Source organism: Hyla sarda, chromosome 4, assembly GCF_029499605.1.
Source record: "Hyla sarda isolate aHylSar1 chromosome 4, aHylSar1.hap1, whole genome shotgun sequence".
NCBI lineage: Eukaryota > Metazoa > Chordata > Amphibia > Anura > Hylidae > Hyla > Hyla sarda.
In genome coordinates this window covers 330,927,973-330,947,244 of record NC_079192.1, presented here as the reverse complement: position 1 = coordinate 330,947,244, position 19,272 = coordinate 330,927,973, and the positions used below count along the sequence as shown (strand labels likewise).

Sequence of the window (19,272 nt, the reverse complement as noted above, 5' to 3'; positions counted from 1 at the left end):
AGTGCTCTGCTGGCGCACTACAGGTCTCAGAAGAGAAGGAGTCACATTTGGCTTTTTGAAAGCAAATTTTGCTCTGGGGGCATTCCGCATTTAGGAAGCCCCTATGGTGCCAGAACAGCAAAAAAAAACACATGGCATACCATTTTGGAAACTAGACCCCTCGGGGAACGTAACAAGGGGTAATGTGAACCTTAATACCCTACAGGTGTTTCACGACTTTTGCATATGTGAACATTTTTTATTTTTTTTTACCTAAAATGCTTGGTTTCCCAAAATTTTTACATTTTTAAAAAGGGTAATAGCAGAAAACACCCCCCAAAATTTGAAGCCCAATTTCTCCCGATTCAGAAAACACCCCATATGGGGGTGAAAAGTGCTCTGCTGGCGCACTACAGGTCTCAGAAGAGAAGGAGTCACGTTTGGCTTTTTGAAAGCAAATTTTGCTCTGGGGGCATGCCGCATTTAGGAAGCCCCTATGGTGCCAGGACAGCAAAAAAAAAAAAACACATGGCATACCATTTTGGAAACTAGACCCCTCGGGGAACGTAACAAGGGGTTAAGTGAACCTTTATACCCCACAGGTGTTTCATGACTTTTGTATATGTAAAAAAAATTTTTTTTTTTAACCTAAAATGCTTGTTTTCCCAAAAATTTTACATTTTTAAAAAGGGTAATAGCAAAAAATACCCCACAAAATTTGAAGCCCAATTTCTCCCGAGTACGGCGATACCCCATACGTGGCCCTAAACTGTTGCCTTGAAATACGACAGGGCTCCAAAGTGAGAGTGCCATGCGCATTTGAGGCCTAAATTAGGGATTGCATAGGGGTGGACATAGGGGTATTCTACGCCAGTGATTCCCAAACAGGGGGCCTCCAGCTGTTGTAAAACTCCCAGCATGCCTGGACAGTCAGTGGCTATCTGGCAATACTGGGAGTAGTTGTTTTGCAACAGCTGGAGGCTCCGTTCTGGAAACAGTGGCGTACCAGACGTTTTTCATTTTTATTGGGGAGGGGAGGGGGGCTGTGTAGGGGTATGTGTATATGTAGTGTTTTTTACTTTTTATTTTATTTTGTGTTAGTGTAGTGTAGTGTTTTTAGGGTATAGTCGCATGGGCGGGGGGTTCACAGTAGTTTCTCGCTGGCAGTTTGAGCTGCGACAGAAAATTTGCCGCAGCTCAAACTTGCAGCCGGATACTTACTGTAATCCTCCGCCCATGTGAGTGTACCCTGTACGTTCACATTGGGGGGGGGGGGGAGAAACATCCAGCTGTTGCAAAACTACAACTCCAAACATGTACGGTCTATCAGTGCATGCTGGGAGTTGTAGTTTTGCAACAGCTGGAGACACACAGGTTGTGAAACACCGAGTTTGGTAACAAACTCAGTGTTTTGCAACCAGTGTGCCTTCAGCTGTTGCAAAAGCTACAACCCCCAGCATGTACGGACAGCGGAAGGGCATGCTGGGTCTTGTAGTTATGCAACAGCCGGAGGCATACTACATTGGCTGGGGATTGTAGTTATGCAACAGCTGGAGACACACTGGTTTACTACTTAACTCAGTGTGCCTTCAGCTGTTGCAAAACTACAACTCTCAGCAGTCACCGACAGCCAACGGGCATGCTGGGAGTTGTAGTTATGCAACCACCAGATGCACCACTACAACTCCCAGCATGCACTTTAGCTGATTGTGCAAGCTGGGAGTTGTAGTTATACAACAGCTGAAGGTACACTTTTACATAGAAAGAATGTGCCTTCAGCTGTTGCAAAACTACAAGTCCCAGCATGCCCATAAGGGCATGCTGGGAGTTGTGGTGGTCTGCCTCCTGCTGTTGCATAACTACAGCTCCCAGCATGCCCTTGTTGCATGCTGGGAGCTGTTGCTAAGAAACAGCAGGAGGCTGTCACTCACCTCCTGCTGCTGCTCCACGATGCCGCCGCACAGGTCAGTCCCTCGTCGTCTCCGCCGCCGCCGCTGCTCCTGGGGCCCCGATCCCAACAGGGACGCCGGGGATCGGGGTTCCCAGCACCGGGGGTCGTCTTCCCGCACCCGCTCACGTCCTCCGGAAGAGGGGCGGAGCGGGTTGCGGGAGTGACACCCGCAGCAGGTGCCCTGATTGGTCGGCCGGTAATCCGGCCGACGAATCAGGGCGATCGTGAGGTGGCACCAGTGCCACCTCACCCCTGCTGGCAATGGCTGTTCGGGGCAGTCTCTGACGGCCCCGATCAGCCAGTAATTCCGGGTCATCGGGTCACTGGAGACCCGATTGACCCGGAATCTGCCGCAGATCGCTGGACTGAATTGTCCAGCGATCTGCGGCAATCGCCGACATGGGGGGACATAATGACCCCCCTGGGCGATATGCCGGGATGCCTGCTGAACGATTTCAGCAGGCATCCGGCTCCGGCTCCCCTCCGGCTAGCGGTGGGGGCCGGAAATGCTCAGGGCGTATCCATACGCCCTCGGTCCTTAAGGACTTGGAAACGGGGGCGTATGGATACGCCCTATGTCCTTAAGGGGTTAAACTACGGTGATGGGACCACAGGTATGCCCTTGGTCCTTAAAGCGTAACTGTCAGATCCAACAGAAAAACTTTTTTTTAAATATATCACTCAGTACCTAATCCTGACCATGTACATCTAATTTTTATGTGTCTAGAACCTTTATTTTTTTATTACACTTTTAATTTAGCTCACTAGTCTGAATTCCTCTCAAAGGGAGGAGGCGTGGTCTCACTGTGCAGGACTCCGCCCCCTCCCTCAGTATGTTGTCTGTTCAAATCTCCCCTAGCATTTGCAAATCTACAACTCCCAGCTTGTCCTCACTGACAGTAGAGGGACACAAGCTGACAGTGGGAGGATTTTTCCTCCAGCTGTGAGCCCTGCGCTCACAGCTGTCAATCAAGGAAATGTGTCCATGACATGGTGATGACGCATGGACACAGCAGGACTAGTATGTGTCCAAGCAGGCGGGGGGGGGGGGGGGGTTGTGGGCAGTTGAAATACTGAAAATGTTATAATGAAAGCAAATGCATAACCAATTGGTTTTGCATGCTTTACAACATTATCAAAAGTTTTTGTATCTGACAGTGCCCATTTAAGTACCAGAACTGAAAGATAGATTTAAAGAATTCCTCCCTAAAATTTGTGATGTAGTTTAAATAACGGTGTAATTTCTGGTGGGTTACATTATTCTTCCAACTCTGATTTTTGGTCTACGTGGAATGGGGCCTATAAGTATTTTAATTTAAAATTACTATCTGTCCTAAAAACCACAGGGTGCACTTGGTGGATGGACCCGCCATGTGGTTAGGCAGCAGATCATGATCATCAGGATAAATGGTGCAATAAATATTGGTGTGCATTTACTCAGTTTTATATACTATCAGTGGTGTGGAAAAAAATAAATAAAAAAAAAAACATTTGTCCAAGGGACTAAAACGGAACACAATCTAGTCCCTCATGACGATCTACTTGTCCCAGTACATAAAACTATTTAAACCAAAATAGTATGTAAATAAGATCTTTATTAATAAAAATGTAACAGGCAGACCAGTATGTTACCCCATTAGGTAAATAGGGCCCCTGATAAGTAAATCCACCCCCTTTAAAGGAATACTGCAGTTCAAAATTACTTATCCCTAATCCGAACGATAGGGGATAAATTATAGACCGTGTGCCAACGTGCCCCCCCCCCCCCCATGCATCCTATAGAGAAACACGGAGGGGGCATTTCAGCCAGCGCGTCATGCTGGGGGCACTGCCTTCATGCTGACTGCCGGGGCCCAGTACATGAGATCGCAGGGGAGTCCCAGCGGTCGGACTCCCCGCGATCAATCAATTATTTTGCACTACAGTATTTAAGTAGGTAGTCCCCCCTTCAGGTAGGTTATGTCCCTTTATCAGGTAGTGCCAACTGTGTCATTATATTCCCCCTTCTGATGCCCCCTGTGCCATTATATTTTCCACCCCCGTCTCCAATGCCCCTGTGCCATATTTTTCCCCCTTCAATGCTCCGTGTGTACTTATATATTTTTTCACCCCTATGCTCCCTCTGCCATTCCCCCCCCCCCATGCTACCTGTGGCATTATACCCACCTCTCATGCCTCCTGTGTCATATCTCCTCCGATGCCCCCCGTGTCATTATATTTCAGCCCACATCTCCCCCCCCCCCCCACCTCCTGTACCACATTATTCACTTATTTACCAAACCCCACTCCCCTCTCTGATCCTCTGTTTTTACCTGTGCTCCGCCCCATGTGTGCTCTGGCAGGCTCAGGGGCTCGGCGCTTATGTTGCTGGACCGCATCCTTGTTCCGGACGTAGGTGCACGTGATTAGTGACACCATTGCACGCGCCTACGCCGGGACGCTGTAGTCCTGCGCGGCTCGCTATAGGCTGCAGAGCACAGCTGCAGTCTATAGGAGTTTAGTTTTGGGGCAAAATTGATTGCCCCTTTATATGTGCATTCCTCAGGAATTTAGCCCTGCTTGCCTGAAGCAAGGCTAAATGCCTGAAGAATTCACCTGCCTGGCGCCCGTTTCTGCATGTCCCGGGCGTCGGGGCATATCATTTCCACATCCCTGACTATGTTTGCAAAATCTGTCCTATAAATGGCACATTAATGCAAAAAATAAACAAATAAATAGATACCAGTGTTGCACTAATTCCAGCCACAAAATGTGAGCCCAAACTACTCACTCATTCTGTCTCAATACAATAGGGGTAGTAGTTTTGGGGGATTTCCACTGCATTGTTACCACAGAGGCTCTTCTAATACAACATGGCGCCTGAAAACCTTTGAAGAAAACTTTGCACTTAAAATGTTGCTCTATCCCTTCTTAGCCCTGCTGTGTGGCTAAACAGAAGTTTATAACCACATATGGGGTACTGGCGTGTTCAGAAAAAAAATGTGTAACAAATCTTTGGGTGCTTTTTATTATGTGTTTGTAGTGAAAATGAGAATTTTTTAACTATTCCGTGGTCCCTCAATATTAATTGGTTCGAGGACGACCATTGTATGTTGAAACCATCGTATGTGTAGACCATAACTCTATGGAAAACCGGTAATTGGTTCTGAAGCCACCAAAATGTAATCCAAAAATAGGAAAAAGTGAGGATTAAACATAAATAAGTAGATCCTTACATATAAAAGTAATAAAGATCTGCTGGGAGCTGCAAATCACTGTCTATGTAACAGGAGCTTCTTCAGAGTCCTGTACAGTACACGCAATCCTAAAAGGAGCATCTATCCCTGGTACAGGTAAAGAATAGTACAGAACATTTAATACCTCCCTGTACTGTAAGGGGTGCTACCAAGCAGGAATTCATTGCATACGCTTCAGTAATACAGGGGTTTTACCAGTGAATATCCATTCTGATTGGTCAGTTCTTCCAGCCATTGACACGTTTCGCAGATCTGGACTGTCTGTAGCATTGTAGCAGAGTCTGGTTTCAAGTTACAATGGTCCAGAAAAGATCATTGTATGTTGAAACTATTGTATGTTGAGGCCATTGTAAGTTCAAGGATGACTAATACATATTGTAAAAAATTGTTATTTTACTTTTTTTACAGTACAATGCAAACTAATTTCTTTAAACAACAACAAATGTCTGCTACCACCCTAAATTGATTCTTTGAGAGGTGTAGTTTAGAAAATCGGGTCACTTCTGTGGGGTTTCCAATGAATTGATACTATGGGGGGGGGGGGGGCACTGCAAATAAGTCGATTTTTTATATACTTAATGTAAAACCTCTTTCTCAGAGCTTCAGTTGGGGAACAGAAGAACCATGGGAATATTCTGCTTGCCACTAGGAGGCTGACACTAGGCAAAAAACATAAGGAAGTCAGCCCCTCCTGGCAGGATATACACCTGCCCCCTGAGCTAATCAGTTTAGTCCCAAAGCAGTAGGAGAAAGACAGAAGGAGAAAACAGTCCGAACAAAACCCAGACAAAAAAGGCCCACAAAAAAACTCCCACAAACAGGCGACTGAACCTGGCTGGTCACAAACAACCAAAACCAATCGACGGGTGCTGTGTCCCCCAATAGAAGCTCAGAGAAAGATTTTACAGTAAGCATGAAAAATAAAAAAAAACTACTTTTCTATATCGCTTCAATTGGGGGCCACAGGAACCATGGGACGTCCTAAAGTAGTCCCTGGGGAGGGAACACAGAGATCCCAGCCAGAACAAACTCAGGAGGATCACTGAACTGCCGCCTGTAAACCCTAGACCTGCGTCAGCAGATGCAAAGGTATGAACACGATAGAACTTAGAGAAGGTGTTCAAGGACGAACAAGTGGCCACCATGCAAATTTGCAAAGCTGAAGCCCTGTGGCTGACCGCCCAAGAGGCTCCCACCGCAAGAGTGGAGTGAGCAGTCAACCAGAAAGGGGGAACCTTCCCCTTACAGCGATAGGCCTTAGAGATGGCAGACCGAATCCAACAGGACATAGTCACCTTAGAGGCCTGAAGCCCCTTGCGCCGCCCTTCAGAGAGCACCAACAGCGAGTCAAAATGCCGGAAGAGTTGACCGACAGGCAAGTCTGAACGGCCCGAACCACGTCAAGCTTATGCAGCTGATGCTCCTGGGGATGAGAAGGGGCAGGGCAGAAGGAACGCAACACAATATCTTCATTCAGTTGGAAAGAAGAGACGACCTTAGGCTGGAAAGAAATCACAGGCCCGAAGAACCACCTTGTCCTAATGAAGAATCCGGAAGGGGAGAACGGCAAGAGGGCTGCCAATTCAGAGACACAGCAAATGGACGTGACCGCAACTAGGAAGGCAACCTTCCAAGAGAGAGACTGAAGAGATACCTGCCGAAGCGGCTCAAACAGAGCATCCTGCAAAGCATCCAGAACAAGGTTCAGGTCCCAGGGCAGAGTAGGGGACCGGTACGGAGAAACCTCATGAGCCACGCCCTGCAAAAATGTGCGGACATGCGGATCGGACGCAAGGGAATGTTGAAAGAGGATTGAAAGAGCCGAAGCCTGCCCCTTGATGGAGCTCAGCGCATCTCCAAACCAGATTGCAAAAAGGATAGGAGGTTCGGCAGAGAAAAAGAGGTGGGAGACAGGGAGCGGGCCTTACACCGGCAGTAGATTTTAGTGGACGAGGACTTCTGAGCATGAAGCATGGACCGGGTAAAGAAACCCTGAGCCCTCAAAACCGCAGTTTCAACCGCCACGCCGTCAAACGCAGTGGAAGTAAATTGGGGTGGCAGAGGGGTCCTTGCGTGAGCAGGTCGGGGCGGTCTGGAAGATGGAAGGGAACCACGTTTGCATACCACCCACAACAAGGCCAAACCGGCGCTACCAGAATGGCAGACGCCCTCTGCCTTGAGTTTCCGGATAACCCTGAGAAGCAAAGGGAAGAGGTAGGGGAGAGAGAAGGGGGTCCAAGAAACCACCAGAGCGTCCACTGCTAACGCTAGGGGATTCCGGGATCGGGCGATGAAGCGCAGGACCCTTCCTGTTCCCGCAGGACGCAAACAGGTCCATGTCCAGAGTCTCCCAGCGACGGCATATTTGGGCAAAGACCTCTGGGTGGAGAGACCACTCGCCGGGATCGGCTGTGGAGCGACTGAGAAAGTCCACCTCCCAATTGTCCACCCCCGGGAATATGGACCGCCGAGATGGCGGGAACGTGCCATTCCGCCCAGGACAGAATCCTTGTCACCTCTTGCATTGCTAATGCACTGCAGTTGCAGCCTTGGTGATTGATGTACGTCACCGCCGTGGCGTTGTCCGTTTGTATCCGCACCGGAAGGTTGCGAAGAAGCTGTTGCCAATAGAGGAGGCACAGGAAGATTGCCTGAAGTTCCAGCACACTGATGGGGAGATGGGACTCTGGGGAGGACCATGGCTTTGAACCATCTTGTTTTGGAAGAGACCTCCCCAGTCGAGGTGACTCGTGTACGTGGTCAGGACCTGCCAGTGAAGCAGCGAAAAGAAGCGACCCTTCCTAAGAAGAGGGGACTGAAGCCACCAGAGGCGGCAGCAGTGGACACTGGGAGGAAGCTGGATCTCACAGTGGAGAGAGAGACAACCTGTTCCACTTCAACAGGAAGGCCAGCTGGAGGGGGCAGTACCGGAACTGTGTATATGGGACTGCCTCTATGGCTGCCACCATCTTGCCCAGCACTGCCATGCAGGAGCGGATAGGAATTGGGCTCGGACGCTAGAAGAGTAAGACGGGCAGCTGCCGTGTCGAAGCGGATCACCAGGAAAATCAGTGATTGAGTCAGAGAAAGTTTGGACTTTTTCCAACCGAAGCTGGTCATGGTCTGCAGAGTGATGCTGAGGCTCACCCGATTCTGCTCGAGAGATGGCGTTTTGATGAGCAGATTGTCCAGGTAGGGGACCACACAAACCCCACAGGAGTGGAGAATAGCTACCACGCTGCCAGTGTCTTGGTAAAGAAGCGGGGAGCTGAGGCCAGCCTGAAGGGCAGAGCCACAAACTGAAAATGACCTGCAGGAACTGCAAACCTGAAAAACTGCTGAAAGGGCCGGAAAGATGGGAATGTGCAGGTAAGAGTCTTGGATGTCCACAGAGGACAGAAACTCGCCCGGATGCATGGACGCAACCACCGACCTCAAGGATTCCATGCAGAAGTGCCGCAGGAGAACATGGCGGTAGAGGAGCTTCAAGTCGAGAATCGGGCGAACAGCGCTGTCTTTCTTGGGAACCACGAAGAGATTCCAGTAGAACCCCGAAAAATGTTTCCGAGGAGGAATCAGCACAATCACTCCCTGGGACAGAAGGGTGCCAACCTGAAAGGCCACAGCAAGGGCGGGAGACCGAGGTGGGCGGGACCGTAAAAACCGATCCCAGGGAATAGAACCAAATTCTATCCGATAGCCCTCGGATGGAGGCGCCCCAACAGGCAGTGGGAGGCTTGCGGGTTCCGGACTTGGCAAAAGGGAGGTTTGAACGGGTACCCGATTTCCAAGAGGGGCTAGCCTTGAAAGAAAGGGCCTTCCTGTCCTGGGGGTGCCGTCTGCTTGTCCGAGTGGCCTGAAGGAAACCAAAAGGGCTGAAAGGAAGAAGACTTCCTACGCGCATCCGTGCGCCGCAAATGATTTCGGGGCAAAATCCCCCCGGTAGCCTCAGAAATAATCTCGTCCGGCCGCTTGCTGAAGAGACAAGACCGCAAAAATGGAAGCTCCGTAAGAGAACACTTAGAGGCGGCGTCAGCATTCCACACCTTGAGCCAAATGGAACGTCAGAGAGCAACAAGGTTGCCCGAGGCAAAGGCCAAACAATGGGCTGACTCCACAGATGCCGAGCAGAAGTATTCACCGACATTGGAGAGTTGCTGCGCCAAATCCTCCGGGTCGACTGGGGATGAGCCGCCAAGAATACCCTGGCGCAGTTGAGCAGCCCAAACCAACAGCGCTTTGGACACCCAGGTAGAGGCGAAATCCGGCAGCAAAGCCGAACCGGCCGCTTTATTTGCAAATTTGGAAAAAAATTTCATTGCGCTTGTCAGAGGTATCCTTGAAAGAAGCCGCATCCGCCAGCGGCAGGGTAGTAGATTTGGACAACCGCGACACAGGGGGATCCACTGTAGGTGGAGAGGTCCACTTGGCGACCAGGTCCTGTGGAAAGGGAAAGAAAGCCCGAAGCTTCTTGGTCCCTTGGATGCGTTTATCCGGGTGCTTCCATGCCGCTTCTAACAGCTCATAAAATTCTGCATGGGGACTGAACACTTTGGGGGAACGACGAGCGCGACGAAAAGACACTTCCGGAGCTACGGCCAAAGTTCCTGGGTCCTGTAGGTGAAAGGTGTCCTTGACAGCCGACACCAGACTATCTACCATGTCCGACATACCGGACACCTCCCCTGAGTCAGAGGGTGGAGCTGAATCCGAGTCCACCAGCTCCCCAGGGGACCGGGAAAGAAAATCTAACTAAACAGAGGAACTAGGAAAAAACTAAATTAAGAAGACCAGGTCTGGAGAGCTCCAGACCTGTGTCTGCCTCCTACTGACACTAAGCTAAAATTGATTAGCTCAGAGTCAGGGGGCAGGTATATCCTGCCAGGAGGGGCAGACTTCCTTTTGTTTTTTGCCTAGTGTCAGCCTCCTAGTGGCAAGCAGCATATACCCATGGTTCCGGTGAGCCCAATTGAAGCGATCGAGAAATACATAGTATCAGTGAATGTCTTTAGCAAAATCTTTGCTATAAATTCAAAATGAGGATCCTTCTCTTCTGAGCCCTGCCGTGTGGCCAAATAGCTGCTTATGACAGCATATGGGACTATTCTATACTCAGGAGAAACTGGGTTAAACATTTTGGGGGGACTTTTCTCCTTTTATCTCTTCTAGTAAAAAATTTGGAGTTGCACCAGCATTTTAATGTAAAAAAAAGAAAATAAATTTTCAGTAATATTTACGAGCCTGTTTCAAACACCTGTGATGTGTAAATGCTCACTGTTCCCCTTATTACGTTCCTTGAGGGGTGTAGTTTTCAAAATGGTGTCACATGTGGGGATTTCCGATCTTCTGGCATCATTAGGGCTTTGTAAGAGCAACATGGGCCCAGACTTCAATTCCAGCCAAATCCTCCCTCCTGAGCCTTGTTGTGCGCCCGCACAGCACTTTACGTCCACATATGGGGTGTTTTCCCGCTTGGAAAAAAAATTGGGTCACCAAATTTGTGGTGTTTTTTTTTCTCTGTTGATCCCTTGTAAAATTGAAAAATTAGGGGTTACACCAGCATTTTAATGTTAAAAATTTAATTTTTATTTTTCCGACCCACTGCAACAAAAAATTGTCAAACATCTGGGGGGGTGTATGTACCCCTTGTTAGATTTATTGAGTGGTGTAGCTTCCAAAAATGGTGACATTTGGGAGATTTTCGCTGTTCTGGCACAATGGGGGCTGTGTAAAGGCAACATGGCCCCCAACTTCAATTCCAGCCAAATTCTCTCCAAAATCCCAGTTGCTCCTTCCCTCCTGAGCCTTGTTGTGCACCCGCACAGCACGTTATGTCCATATGGAGCATTTCCAGATTCAAGAGAAATTGGGTCACAAATTTGTGGTGCATTTTCTCAGTTAACCCCTTGTAAAAATGACAAATTTGGGACTACAACATGTTAGTGTTTCATGTGAAATGCCTAAAGGGTTAAAAATTACTGAATGTCATTTTGACTATTTCTGAGGAGCAGGAGAAAGTGGGCGTTCCCCAGCATTCACCACATCACTGAAGCCTGCGAGAGCTGTGCCTCACCATGCCCCGCATGCACTTCCTGAGTTTGGTCTCCTGCCAGGCCGGGAGGAGACCAAACTAACTGTTTGACTTGTGGCAGGGAACAGAACAGAGCCACCTAGTGGCAGTTTTTTTCAATCACATTAAAAACATATAAAGGTTGACAATTATAATAGCAAATAGTAAATAGCAAAGTATCTTATAATTACATAAATAAAAATATATTAAAAGTTTAGTTTGGTGACAGGTACCATCTAAAAACTGCTGCTAAACTTTGAAGCCCTCTAATGTCTTCAAAAAGTTAAAACATGTCTATTTTATGATGACAACATAAAGTAGACATATTGTATATGTGAATGAATGTCATTTATTTAGAATGAACATTTTCCTTACAAGCAGAGCATTTCAAACTTAGGCAAATTTTTCCATATTTTCATGAAATTGTGGAATTTAACACAAAGAAATGATGCAAGCATCGACAAACATTTACCACTATCTTAAAGTAGAATATGTCACAAAAAAAATCTCAGAATCAGAATGATAAGTAAAAGTATCCCAGAGTTATTAATGCATAAAGTGACAGATAATATTTGCAAAATTTGTCCATGTCCTTAAAGAGGTATTCCAGGAAAAAACTTTTTTTTATATATATCAACTGGCTCCAGAAAGTTAAACAGATTTGTAAATGACTTCTAATAAAAAATCTTAATCCTTTCAGTACTTATGAGCTTCTGAAGTTAAGGTTGTTCTTTTCTGTCTAAGTCCTCTCTGATGACACCTGTCTCGGGAAACGCCCAGTTTAGAAGCAAATCCCCATAGCAAACCTCTTCTAAACTGGGCGTTTCCCGAGACACGTGTCATCAGAGAGCACTTAGACAGAAAAGAACAACCTTAACTTCAGAAGCTCATAAGTACAGAAAGGATTAAGATTTTTTAATAGAAGTAATTTACAAATCTGTTTAACTTTCTGGAGCCAGTTGACATATATCAAAAGTTTTTTCCTGGAATACCCCTTTAAGGCTTTCTACTTGTTTTTTTGTCCTGCGTTTTTTGGTTTTAAAAAAACGCTTGAAAAAACGACAATTTGTGCAATTTCCTGCGTCTGTCGTTTTTTTCATTTGTGTGGAAATTGCACCTTGGCAGTTTTTTTTGGTACCCAAAATTTGATTTAAGGAAATTTATATATTTTATACCAAAATTTTTATTCATTTTTAATAATATGTGTGTTTCACTTTTTTTCTCTATTTTTTTACATTTTTTTAGGTAGTACTACTACTCCCAGCATGGAACAGTAGTAATACCTGTACTAATAGACATATCGCCCCGGGCATCAGTCATGACACCCGATGCGATCGTCCATAATATAGCAGAGATGTGGAGCGGCTCTATACAGCGCTCCCATCTCTGCTCTGTACTCCAGCCAGTGATGTGAATAGAACATCACTCATTCATATTTTCCGCCCAGAGTGGTGATTGGCATGATGGTTGAAGCCAATCATAGCTCTCAGAGGGAAATATGAATGAGTGGCCGGCCGGAGTATAGTGCAGAGATGCGGAGTGCAGGAGAACGCCGCTCCAATCTCTGCAATAGATAGGACGATCGCATCGAGTGTCAGTAGTGATACCCGCTGTGGTCTGTCCTTACCTGCCGGTACTACTACTCCCAATATGGAGCACACTCTGCTCCATGCTGGGAGCTGTAGTACCTGCATTAATAGACAGATCGCAGCGAGTGTAATTTCTGACACCTGTTGTGATCTGTTTATTAATGCAGGTACTACAGCTCCCAGCATGGAGCAGAGTGTGCTCCATGTTGGGAGTTTTAGTACCTGCAGTTAAGGAAAGATCACAGTGGATGTCACTCCTGACACCCGCTGTGATCCTCCTGTATAATGTATAGATGCGGCCAGCCGCTCATCTATGGTCCCCTGCACTGACGTATAGATACACATATTCCTATTTCCCACAGAGAGCTGTGATTGGCTGGAACCATCTGGCCAATCACAGCTCCCTGAAATATAAATAGGTGTATATATACGGCAGTGCAGGGGACCATAGAAGAGCGGCTGGCCGCATCTATACATTATACAGGAGGATCGCAACGGGCGATCTGTCAATTAGTACATGTACTACTACTCCCATCATGGAACAGTGTATTCCATGCTGGGAGTAGTAGTACTATCTAAAAGAAATTAAAAAAATAAAGAAAAAAAGTGAAAAACATACACACACTACATTTTTATTATTGTCTGCTACATTTTTAGGTCCCTGCCCGTCCTCATAAATTGATCCGTTTTAAAAATGAATAAAAATTTTGTTATAAAAAGATACATTTCGTTAGACACAATTTTTTCCATCACTACTGTATCTTTTTTATTTTTTTATTTTAATGGTACCCACTTTTTTGGATCGCTAAAGTCCACATGGTGTTCTTCTTGGCGTTTTTTACTCCCATAGACTTCTATGGGAGAAAAACGCCACGATTTCAGGAAAGAAATACCAGTGGCTCAACATGCTGCGATTTTGCTAAACCGCCAAGGAGCTGAAAAAGGCCAAAGAAGAGTGAAAAAACGTCAAAAGAATTAAAAAAAAAATGCCAAACTGAAAAACGACAAGTGGAAAAAGAATTTTGCGATTTAAAGCTAACATAACATAACATGCGATTTAAAGTCCAAAAGAGAATAAAAACCGTCTGAAAAAAACGTCAAAGTTAAAACATACATGCCGTTTTTCTTGGCCACGATTTCAGCGCTTTTGGCCGAAAAAATGCCATGCGGCAGAATTGGTGTTTTTCTTGGCGTTTAAAAAAAAAAACAAGTAGAAACTTAGCCTAAGGGATTAAATACTGCTCAATTTATTGCCATTTCCATTTAGTGGAAATAAACCAGTGTTGAGCGTCCACAAAAGACAAAAACTCATCTGCTTATACAGAGGCAAATCTTAAACCTGCCAGCTAATATGTCCTATTGGTGTGCAAATAAGTCAGGTTTCCCAACTGGTGAAAGTCATGCAAAAAATAAGCCCATCTCTAAAGATTAATATAACAAATGCTACCTTATTCTTTCTTTTGGGCCTGCCACTTGTCTTATGAAACCTGCATTAAAATGTAATACAATAATATTAAATAAAAAAAAAGTCACAACTGAAACTTAAAAGGTTTCCAAACAACATTATTTAACTCTTATTCTTGAATAAGAATAAAGCTTTGTTCACACCTTATTTGTGTATAATACATATTCAGCATGTATTAAGCGCAAAAATGCAAAGCGAAAAAGGTGTGCTAAGCAGGCCCATCGTTTTTATTGGGAATACACACCGGAGTTCACACTTTGAACTGCAGCATCTATTTTTGGCATGCATGTTAACATATTTATGTCATTTATATAAAGATTAGATCAGTTGGGGTCTCAGTGCTGGGTTCCCCTACAATCGTTAGATATACCGGAGTGAAGCGCGGCTGTGCACTTCCCTCCCTGGATTGCCACACTGCACCCATCTATATCTAATAAGAGGGGGGCTGATCTGAACTGTTGATAAGTCTTTGCTACATGTCAAAAGTTTATTTAAATAACAAGAACACTGTAAATATGCTTGGAATAAGTGTCATGTTACTTTTTTAAGCACAAGCAGCATGGGAGATACAAGATACAGATTAGTCCCTTAACCAGAGGGAAAGCCTCTCTATATAATGTATTGGGGGTATATAGGGCCAGGATCAGTGCATGCTTGAGTAACAGTGCTAAATGCAAAATATACAACCTAGTCAACACTAGGATAGTGTCTGGAATAGAAAAGCCAGTATAAACGTAAAAGCGCCTGCACAGTATGAATACTTAATATTAGGCTAATTTAGAAGGTTCATTTTTATTTCTTAATACATGATCTTGTAGCCTTTAATAAGACATATTTTACATATATCCCCCTAAAGCCCCTCTTATATTTAGTTACCTGGAACCAAAAAAGTATCGTGATCACAAGTTTGCTTCTGATACAAATTACTAGAAAAAAATTAAAGTTTAAGAAATATTAGTTTAAAAATCTAATTACAAAATACAGTATTATAATGTGCATTTGGGAAGTGTTCAAACTCTTTCACTTTTTTCCCATTTTGTTATGTTGGGACCTTTGGCAATTTTCCCATTATTCTGCACCTGATATTCTTTTCCCTTGGTCATGATGGGGTATGTTAGAAATGTTGGCAAATTTTTAAAAAAGGAACAAAAAAAAAATACACATGGACATAAGTATTCAGACCCTTTGCTATGACACTTGAAATTTAGCTCTGGGTTCCCTCGTATTTCTCGTGATCATCTTTTGAGAGGTGTCTACACCTTTATAGGAGTCCATCTACAGTACATTCAGTTCATTGGACATGCTTTGGAAAGATATCGTTATGTGGAGGCACAGATCTGGAGAAGGGCACAAAAACATTTCTGCTGCACTGAAAGTTTCCACAAGCACAGTGGCCTCCAAAATTCCTATATATAGAAGATGTTTGGAAAACACAGGATCTCTTCCTAGAGCGTTGGTAGGAGAGGTGATCAAGAATGGTCACTCTGGCTGAGCTCCACAGATCCTGCATGCAGATGGGAGTAACTTTCAGAAGGTCAGCCATCACTGCAGCACTGAATCAGATTTTATTCTGTCGATGGATGAATTTCTACGGCCGAAATTCTGTAGCACACACTGCAGGAAAATCCCACTGTCCGCAATGGGACTCTGTTGCCCTCATTATGGGGTATTAAGCCCTAAACTTTATATATTTTTATATATTTTTTTTTTTTAGCACAAGAGCACAATGTAACATGTGAAAAAGGTCTGAAGATTTGGTACATAGATGTTAATTAGAGATGAGCGAACTTACAGTAAATTCAATTCGTCAGTAACTTCTCGGCTTGGCAGTTGATGCCTTATCCTGCATAAATGAGTTCAGCTTTCAGGTGCTCCCGTGGGCTGGAAAAGGTGGATACAGTCCTAAGAGACTCCTAGGACTGTATCCACCTTTTCCAGCCCACCGGAGCACCTGAAAGCTGAACTCTTTTATGCAGGATAAGGCATCAACTGCCGAGCCGAGAAGTTCCTGACGAATCGAATTTACTGTAAGTTCGCTCATCTCTAATGTTAATACACACATTAAATGTAATTAAACTATGACAGTATCAATAACTGAAGAAGAAATGGAGGTCCAGGGCAGAGTCTCAAGAAATAATGTGATTTATTCACATGCCATATGGAACATCACAAAGAAACAAGGTACAGGTGACGCGTTCCGGCCTTACACAGAGGCCTTAGTCATACAATGTGGGTACCTTAAGAGATCACTTATATATATGGGAGGACGGAACTGACATCACGCACACCTGTGAGAGGGAGTTCGTACCGCCCACATATAGAAATCCATGACTACTAGACAAACATAGTATAATATGACATGAACCATATTTCACATCGAATAAATAGAAAATAGCTATATATATTTATAAATTGCTATGCTGTCATGTATGAACTACTTTATTTCGGTCCGTAGACCGTAAATTATACAAACAAAGAAAAGAAATAAAAAAGACAATATGGATCAATACGAAATACCAGCTATAATAAAAAACATAGCAAATAATCAGAGTTATCCATAGTACTTAAAATATATCAAAATTTTTTTAAAAAGGAGAGATACTTAAAAGTGATACACTATCTGAAAACCGCTACAAAAAGAGAAGAAGAAAGGAAAAGAGAAGGGAAGCAAACTCCCGTGTGAACAGACCTATATAATAGTGGGTGGATCATGAAATATAAATCAACGCCTAGTTGGAAATGCTGTCAGTAATGCAGGATAGTATCCATCCTCCTGTTCAGACCTGTCGGGAAACGAGTTTCCAACTTTAAAATCCAATAGATCTCTCGATCTAGTATTTCTTGTTTTAGGTTACCACCTCTGGTAGGTATGATGACCCTTTCAATTCCCTGCAAGCATAAACCAGATGTGTTACCAGCATGGCACTCCGCACACTGTTATGAAACAGTGGACACGTTGCGGGATAAAAAGTGGGGTACATCCGAGATATGTTTGCGGATACGTGTTTTTAATGAATTGGTGGTGCAACCCACATACTGCAAATTGCAAATACGGCACGTGAGTACCGTATTTTTCGTCCTATAGGACGCATCGGCGTATAAGACGCACACAATTTTTAGGGGCAAAATCTAAAAAAATAAAGATTTTGAACCCAATAGTGGTCTTCAGCCGTTGGCTGTCCGGGCATGCTGGGAGTTGAAGTTTTGCAACATCTGGAGGTCCGCAGATTGAAGACCACTGCAGGAGGAGGTAATACTCACGTGTCCCCGCCGCTCCGGACCCGTCACCGCTGCCCTGGATGTCACTCCATCGCTGTCGCCGTGTCCCCGTCGCTCTGGAACGTCTCTGCTGTCGGCCGGGTATCCTCGCTCTCCGTCGCCGCCATCACGTCGTTACGCACGCCGACGCACGTACGTGACGACGAGGAAGGAGAGCGCGGCCATACAGGGGATCCCTGAACGGAGAAGACACAGAGGAGGCAGGTAAGGTCCCCCCCCCGGTGTCCTGTAAGCACTAACCCGGCTATTCAGTCTGGCTGTTCGGGACCGCCGCGGTCCCGAACAGCCTGACTGAACAGCCGGGTTAGTGTCACTTTCCCTTCAGACGCGGCGGTCAGCTTTGATCGCCGAGTCTGAAGGGTTAATACAGGGCATCACCGCGATCGGTGATGTCCTGTATTAGCCGCAGGTCCCGGCCGTTGATGGCCGCAGGGACCGACGCAATAGGGGTGTATTCGCCGTATAAGACGCACCGATTTTTCCCCCCCAGTTTTGTGGAAGAAAAAGTGCGTCTTATACGGCGAAAAATACAGTAAATAGATGACTCCGGTCGTATTGCAGCTTATATATTGCTGAATGGGGAAGCAAAGGTGGTAGAACATGACATAAAACTGCAACAAATGCATCTGCTGGCTCCACATTTATAGGAGCCAACACATGTAAGCCACGTTGGCTTCCTCTGGGGACCCTCCAAGAACAGACTAGGTGATAAATGCTGTCCTATGGAAGGGGCCCTCTTAGAAACACACCTGTATCCTTCAGATAGAACAGGTTTGAAATCAGGGTCAGCAGTGACAATGGGTATGTATTTGTCCATGATCTTCTTAATAGAACCAAAATCCGAACTGAATTGAGTTGAAAAAACTGTGGGGGAAGAAGATTTTTAAATTTTATTAACATTCTTGTTCGAAATTGTGTTACATCCTATCAGGGTATCTCTATCTTTTTCCGTAGCTAATTTAATGGAACGGTCAATCGTCCATTGTGGATACCCTCTGGATTTAAGTCTGTTGCCTATTGCAACAGCTTCCTTTCTGAACTCCGTTACCGGCGAACAGTTTCTATGTCCACGTGTCATTTCCCCAGTAGGCAAAATTTCTATTACATGTCTGTAAATTCGGTGCAATATCGAATTTACAGCTGTATCCTTTCGATATGTACGAGTATTAATTGCACCACTAGCCACATCACCCCAGAGATGTAAATCCAGAAAATTAATGGCTTTCGGTTCCGTGGTAACAGTAAAATGTAAATTGAGGTTGTTGTGATAAAGATAGGAAGTAAACCCCTGTATGGCCGCTACCTCCGACCCCCAGATAAACAGGAGGTCGTCTATGTAGCAGCCATACCAGACGATGTATTGTCTGTAGGGGTTGATGGGCGCAAAAAGAATCTCCCTCTCCCACCAACACATGTATATGTTGGCGAGAGAGGGGGAGAACTTCGCTCCCATCGAAGCTCCTGTGATCTGTAAAAAGAACTTTCCGTTAAACATAAAATAATTATGCTTAAGGAGGTACTCTACCACTGTGCAAAGATAGTCCCGCAACCCAAGAGGGTAGCGGGAATACGTATGCAGGAACTACTGTAAAGCTGTAATGGCCAAATTGTGGGGTATCACAGAATATAGTGAGGTGACATCAGCTGTCACCCACATGTAGTGGTCTTTCCACTCAACACAATTCATCATTACTAACACATGC

The 19,272-nt window shown here is 45.3% G+C and overlaps 1 protein-coding gene across 15 annotated transcripts in view; it reads right to left on the bottom strand.

Moving 5' to 3' along the window:
- The window catches only part of LOC130369622 (uncharacterized), a 214,064-nt gene that overhangs the window by 47,219 nt on the left and 147,573 nt on the right, over window positions 1-19,272 (bottom strand). For 12 of the 15 annotated variants that reach the window (XM_056575062.1, XM_056575067.1, XM_056575074.1 and 9 more), the window contains 2 exons: window positions 15,167-15,216; window positions 14,273-14,312 (listed from right to left, as the gene is read on the bottom strand). The exons of 1 other annotated variant lie outside the window; for it this stretch is intronic. In XM_056575062.1, the coding sequence (XP_056431037.1) occupies window positions 14,273-14,312; window positions 15,167-15,216 (90 nt within the window). The remainder of the gene's footprint in view (window positions 1-14,272; window positions 14,313-15,166; window positions 15,217-19,272) is intronic. 2 more of the 15 variants (XM_056575068.1, XM_056575071.1) reach the window with 1 other exon arrangement.